At 45.8% G+C, this 6,596-nt stretch overlaps 1 protein-coding gene across 1 annotated transcript; it reads left to right on the top strand.

Annotated features, from left to right (window-relative positions):
- Positions 1 to 941: 941 nt before the first annotated feature.
- Positions 942 to 6,000, top strand: LOC103362248 (putative beta-lactamase-like 1). Its single transcript, XM_008288549.1, has 6 exons — positions 942 to 1,047; positions 2,075 to 2,178; positions 2,255 to 2,412; positions 2,804 to 3,024; positions 4,758 to 4,863; positions 5,022 to 6,000. Exons 1-6 carry the CDS (start codon positions 942 to 944, stop codon positions 5,998 to 6,000), a joined length of 1,674 nt encoding a protein of 557 aa, XP_008286771.1.
- The last annotated feature ends 596 nt before the right edge of the window (positions 6,001 to 6,596 follow it).

The following is a 6,596-nucleotide window of genomic DNA, read 5'->3' as shown; positions in this document are numbered from 1 at the left end:
ATAGATAGATAGATAGATAGATAGATAGATAGATAGATAGATAGATAGATAGATAGATAGATAGATGGATAGATAGATAGATGGATAGATAGATAGATAGATAGATAGATAGCATCATGTAAAAAGCCTACAGCTCCCTCTAGTGGCTGACACACAAACACATCACTTGGAGGCACCAGTGTCGTGGTGTCAAGGTGTTGATTAGAAAACTGCTCTGAAAGGATGAGGTTATGAACCTCTCTCACTGCCTTTCCTTTAGATGAAAACGTGGCTCCTTGCTCTCAGTGCAGCCATGCAAGCTGCTCATTCATAACTGGAAAATCTTCATTTATTTCCTGGTGATACTGAACCATCCCCCTCCTTCTGATCTGGTCATGAAGAGCATCCGACAGTCATGTGTGGAATTAACCCCAGAGGATGTGAGATGATTTGATTGCTGAGGATGAGTGTTCAGCAGGTTTCCATTCCACAGCCCTCCTTACATTTGGCCGTGTAGCAGATTATGATGTCACGGCGGACTAGAGTCAGCCTCTCATCTGGAGCCAGGGATCACCGTCAGGATTAAGTGCTTGTAGGTAGTAGTCTGTGGCCAGTGAATGCTCAGAAGCAGGAGCGCTGAGTCCATCAGTCCTGGCTTCTCCCCTGTGGACCTCAGACAAAATGAAACTGTGGATTTTTGCTGTGGGAAGATGAAGAACACCACAAAGATGATGAGTGACATCTGAGAGGCTTGTTTTCACTCCTTTGGTAAGTCACCGATGTGCCATGGAGCTGCTGTTTGTAAAAATAATGTTCATGAATTTCTTAGCATCAGTCTGACAAAAGGTCACATGTCATGAAGAGCAGGCCGGCAGGTTTGTGCTTCCTGTTGGGTGCACTTGTTCTTCAAGGAATTTTACTCTTGTTATCCTGTTTTCTAGACTTTGTTTGCAGTAAGCAAGATGAAGGTGAAGTGGACCATGCTGGGCATGGTGGTCTTCTTTCTGCTCTCTGTGGTCATGACCTGCTGCTTCATTTGGCAGTACAGGATGCCAAAGCTGAAGGCTGGTAAAGTTCTTTCACCAACACAGACTTTCACTCACAGACAGACTTTAGAAGACGTGTGGTTCCTTGTAACCTACAACTACTTTTGGACCTGAGCCTTCCTTAGCCTCTTTGGTGTAATTGCTCGTTTGCAGGAGCCACAGCAGGATTACACAAAGCTGGGAATAGTAGCAGCGGGATTAGCAGCGCCGTTAGAGCAGCCTTTAACTCCTGCTGAGGGACAGCAGGAGGAGGGAGTGCAGCCGAGCAGTCCTGGGTTTTCTGATAAAATCACAGCAGGCGCTCCCTTCACATGCTTTGTGTGTGACAGAAATCCAGATGTGGTTCAGACAAGCTGTGTGCTGTCTGACAAAGTCACTAAGTCACATGATAAACGCCGCCTGCAGGGACAATGAAGGGAAATACACACATTTACAAATCACTAAATTATGAACTGCACTACAGGGTTGTTTTGTGATATTGTGGATGTATTTCCTACTATTTACCACCTCTGCTGCTGTAAACTGAAGCACAGGCCTCCCTTCAGTGCAGGTCGATGAGAATCTGTACGATGCTGTCCTCCTGTGAGACTGTTTTAGATCATTTAGTGTAATGAAGTAACTGTAAATGGTTTGCGCTGATATCGCGAGCTAAGCTAGATTCTACAACGTGTTGAACAGTGTGTTTCTCATTCACAAATTCACACTCACATCAGTGGCAATGCAGTGTGCTCACCTGTCATCAGGAGCAGCTTGGGCTTCAGAGTCCCGTCTGTTCCAACCGTCATCCTTACGACTGGTGAACAGCTATCTATGGTGTGATATCATATATGCATGTCTGATTACAATAGCAGGTCTAGCAGAGTTAGCTGGGCGTCATCCACCAACCATTAATGCAATCCCCGCTGTATGAGCTTTAAAGGCCGTCCACAGTCACACCGGGGAGCTGCTGGGACAATGTTAGGCCTGTATATGTGGGATGCTTATCCTGCCTGATAGGCTGTGTCTCCAGTCTTATATATGATGGCGCTGCCTTTCCTCCTTTTCCACAGAAGTGCTTCTTAAACAAGTGAAAGCAGAGGAGATGTGCCCTCGCTTCCCCGAGCCTGTGCCCCTGGAACATCCCATCACATCCCTGAGGGTGGCCTTAGAAAAGGTGAACCTGTGCACATCATATTCATGGTGAAATGTTTTGAGGTTACACGTGGTCCTGATGACGTTTCTCCTGACAGACGGACTTACTCCTGAGGACGAGCATTCATACCACCAAGCTTCCAGCAATATCAGCCATCGTGGTTTTGAATGACTCTGTTCTGTGGAACGGAAACTTTGGCAAGAAAAACACAAGTGACCCGTCGTCATCTGCACCCAACGAGTACACAGTGTACCGGTGAGATACAGGGTGGGCAAGAGGTTAGCACACAATGGCATGACAAAGAGGAAGTGGTGATTTGTCTAAATGCCAAATAGCTATTAATTTTATCTGCCTTAAAAGCTGCTCAGACAGTCCATAATACGAGCAGCTCTGACTGAACAATAGTCATTACCACGCGTGATGTAGCTAGCAATCTAATCTAATTGTTTTACTGTGTTTGATCTGAAGCTTAGAGTTAGAATTGGGGTAAATGTTGGGATTAACTACATCTCATATAGGCCCTGTGATCGATGAGACCCAACCACTCACTATATTAAGTGTTTAAATCTACTGGAAATGTTCCGTATTATTAAACCAGGATACATTTATTTAATTAACTAACACATTTTAATCATGGTGATTGCAGAATTGCGAGCCTGTCTAAGATCTTCCCCACACTGATGCTGTACAAGCTGTGGGAGGACGGCCTGGTGGACTCTCTGGACGATCCTCTGGAGAAGTACGCAGAAAACTTCACCATCAAGAACCCACTGGGGAAAAGTGGGGGGTCAGGATCCTCATCATCCAGGACGCTCAGCAGCCTCTCACCTGCCATCACCCTGCGCAGGATGGCCAGCCAGCTGTCCGGTAACCCCAGAGCCTGCTTTAACCACATACGAGCCATATTAGATTCACATACAGCAGCACACGGCAGACAGCTGTGCAGACTGTAGATTACAGAGCTCTGAAAAGTCACCTCATTTGTTCAGTGATCAAAAATGTCGAGCTCGAGTGAGATGGACACAGCAGGTCAAGTCAAATAACGGAGATAACTCTGATAACAAAAAATGTTTAGATTTCTTTCATAGTCATGGAAAACTCTGTTTACTGCTTATCTAGCAGCTCACACTCATGCTGGCAGGACAGACACTGAGTGAACCATCAACTCACCAGATGTCCCACGCTTCGACTGACTTCAGTTTTTAGGTGTTTTTTTTAAAGTGGTGAATACTGATTGAGTTGACCATGTGGGAAATCTGTGGTTAAAGGTAACGTTAGAACTGATTTAGAAATCCCTACAGACGGGCGGGACCATCTTGATTTCTGCATCGTTTTCTTGCTGTGGTTTGCATTGTTATGGTACCACTTATCAGAAAACTATTTGAAGCACTAATGTTCTATAACTCACTACTGGAGTGGTTTCACCATCATACCTGCTCATTGCATGTTCAAATATCGGCCATAAATGCAAAACAAAATGTAAAAACAACATTTTTTCTCATGAATCCTGCCTCTGACTGGCACGTTTTGCAATTAACAGAAAACAAATCTGCCTCTTAAAAAATAGCGGTTGTATGGTTGGAGGAATATGAGAGGGGTGACAGTCATATAACTGGTTTGTGTTAGTATATCAAAGTATGGTTGTACCATTGAAGACCACGCATGCATATCAATAAGCTGTAAGATTAGCTGCACTATTCCTCCAGCTGGCACTTCAGACGTTGCTCCACAGATTGACTCAAAGAAAACTCTGCAGAAATCTCAGAACGTTACAACACCTGTGAGCAAACGTTTCACTAACGTATGCATGCACAGAAAGAAAATCTGACACAAAAGCTTTTGTTATTATTATTTGGTGAACTGAGGTGGAATTAACCAACAAGAAAAGTAACCCAGGATGTAAATTTGGCCTGCAGTTGATAAAACAACTGATTAAATCCCTGTTAAATAACGAGGAGCACCTCCTGATTCACATCTATGGGAGAAGAAGACACCGGTGGACGTCGCTTGCTGTTTGTGAAGCAGCAACAGTTCCCATCATCCCATTACATCAGAGCAGCTCAGAACACACACAGCTCAACATGTAGGTCTGCAGTCATCCATGACACCATGTGATTCCTGCTCATCATGTGTCTCTACCTTAGTTAACTCTGGCTTAGGCAAATAGAAACAGGAGCTATAATTACACTGAGCTGTGTCCAGAGATAGAGCTAATCAGCTCTTTGCACTCAGAATTACAAAGTGGGATTAGCAGAGGAGGAAGCCCAGCTGGGTGTCTGTCTGCACTCAGTTTCAGGACACAGACTCAAAGCAGAACACAAGCTGCTGGACCAGGAATAACAGGGGATGACGCTTCTCACCGCGCACTGTTAGAGATGTTGAATGCTAACAGTTGCTAACATGCTACTGAAGTATGATAAATCAGATGATCGCCAGAGTTCCTACAACCGACTGCCTGGTCAGTCTGACCCTGAGCATACATTTGGTTGGGATAGTGAAAGATGTTTAGCTCTGGCCTGATGAACACACAGCACTGAGAGCTATTCTGCTCAACAGATTTACCCACCAGTTTTACTCACTAAGGTTTAATATTTTTACAGGGTTGCCCAGAAGATTAAGGTCAACTAATCTCCTTTGGAGCGGAGACACGGAGGCAGCCCTTAATTTGTTACAGGATGATGTTCTTGTGGCAGATCCAGGCACAAAGTAAGACTCTGGTTCCTGTTCTGCTCTGATTTTGATGACATAAGATTATTTCTGTGGTGTGAAAGGAAAGAGCAAGTGGGCATAGAGTAAGCATCTGCAGGTACTTTGTGTCCAAGCAGACAGAAACACCGCTAACATGACTTTTTGTTCTCCATCAGATGCCACTACAGCAATGTTGCTTTCTCCTTATTGGCCAACATCTTGGCCCAAAAGGTGACTGGCTCAGACTTTGAGAGTTGGGTTTCAGACAACGTTCTGAAGCGCCTCAACATGGAGGACACTGGTTTTAACCTGACTTCGGCCATTCAGAAGCAGATGGCTGTCGGTGTGTACAGCAACGGCCAGCCCGCTCCCCTGTACAACCTCGGCTGGTACCGGCCTGCGGGTCAGATGTATTCTACAGCAGCTGACATGGCCAAGCTTATGATGGCTCTTCTGGGTGCGTACAGAGGAACGCTGCTCCGCCAGGACACGCTGAACACCATGCTGACGCCGGTCATCCGATGTCACAGCGGCTACTTTGCCAACTCCACTGGCACGCCGTGGGAGATCAATGAGCAGTTTGGCTACGATGTGGTGAGGAAGGACGGTGACCTGGATGGATTCGCAGCCACCCTCTCCCTGGTGCCGCGTCTGAAGCTGGGTCTAGTGATCCTGATGGCCGGGGTCCGTCCTGCCGACAGGGACCTGGTGAGCCAGGCGTACAGCTATCTCATCCCCGCCGTGGAGAATGCTTTCAGGAACGCTCGACGAATTCTCAGACCGCCACCTGACCCAGCTCCATATATCGGCTTTTTCACTTACAGGAACATGACTTTCTATGAGATTAAGGTGGATTCAGACAAGGTGCTTGTCATGCAGCAATTTGGACCACAGGTGGACTCAAATGTGCCATCCAAGTACCGAACTATCAGGCTGGATTACCTGCAGGACAGGGTGTTCAGGGTGGTGTTTGAGAGCCCGTACCCTTGCAAGATGAAAGTTAACAGCGCCTCGGTCTCCCTGGAGGCGCAGGACAGACAGCTCTTCAACTTTTACGTGTTCAACAAAAAAGGTGTGTCGCCGGGGTTTGACTCCCCAGGACTCAACACCTACAGGGTGATGAGGGTGTCCGGCAGACCATACTTTACCTCATAAACACTGGAATTCAACAAGTCCGCCACTGTAACGGTGGATTGTCAAGGACAGATGTGGTGGGAACCTCGATGCTAAAAATACATGACAGTTTTTTACTGTATTGTCGGTGTAATGAAAGTCTGTCTTGCTAAGGTTGCTATAACTATTCAGGATTGGTATTGTCATATTATTTATTCAATAGTCTTGTGCAAAATATACTCCACTACCTAGTCTTGTCCAAATATTCGAATCAATCTGTGACAGTTATTCTTCTGCTGAATAACTGGTACTTGTGTATAAATGTTTACTGAGGGGTGTTTGGTTCATGTCCAGCATGGTGACATCTCCTTTACCTTCTAAGTGCCTACAGTGTGACCGACAAGAGGACAAACAACTCATACAAATGTTTAAGATTTTCAAGAATCAGTTCCAGCAGGGCAGCATGTAAACATAGTGTCCATGAGCAATAAATCTACAAGTTTTGGGTATTTTGTGGTTTTCACATCTGCCCCAATCGAGAGGGTACCTGTGGTCTGTGTGGGTTCACGTTGGACCGCTGTGTGGATGTCCATGTGCAGCAAGTTTGTGTCATATCATTGTTAGGTGGGCATATGCTC

The sequence above is a fragment of the Stegastes partitus genome, unplaced genomic scaffold (assembly GCF_000690725.1).
Source record: "Stegastes partitus isolate 25-593 unplaced genomic scaffold, Stegastes_partitus-1.0.2 Scaffold564, whole genome shotgun sequence".
Lineage (NCBI taxonomy): Eukaryota > Metazoa > Chordata > Actinopteri > Pomacentridae > Stegastes > Stegastes partitus.
Note: the sequence above shows the minus strand (reverse complement) of the source record. Positions and strands in the feature narration are given on the sequence as shown.

Coding starts and splice junctions, on each gene's coding strand:
- LOC103362248 (XM_008288549.1), top strand. CDS start 942: ATGAAGGTGAAGTGGACCATGCTGGGCATGGTGGTCTTCTTTCTGCTC. Junction 2,179..2,254: donor TGAGGGTGGCCTTAGAAAAG/GTGAACCTGTGC, acceptor TTCTCCTGACAG/ACGGACTTACTCCTGAGGAC. Junction 3,025..4,757: donor GATGGCCAGCCAGCTGTCCG/GTAACCCCAGAG, acceptor ATATTTTTACAG/GGTTGCCCAGAAGATTAAGG.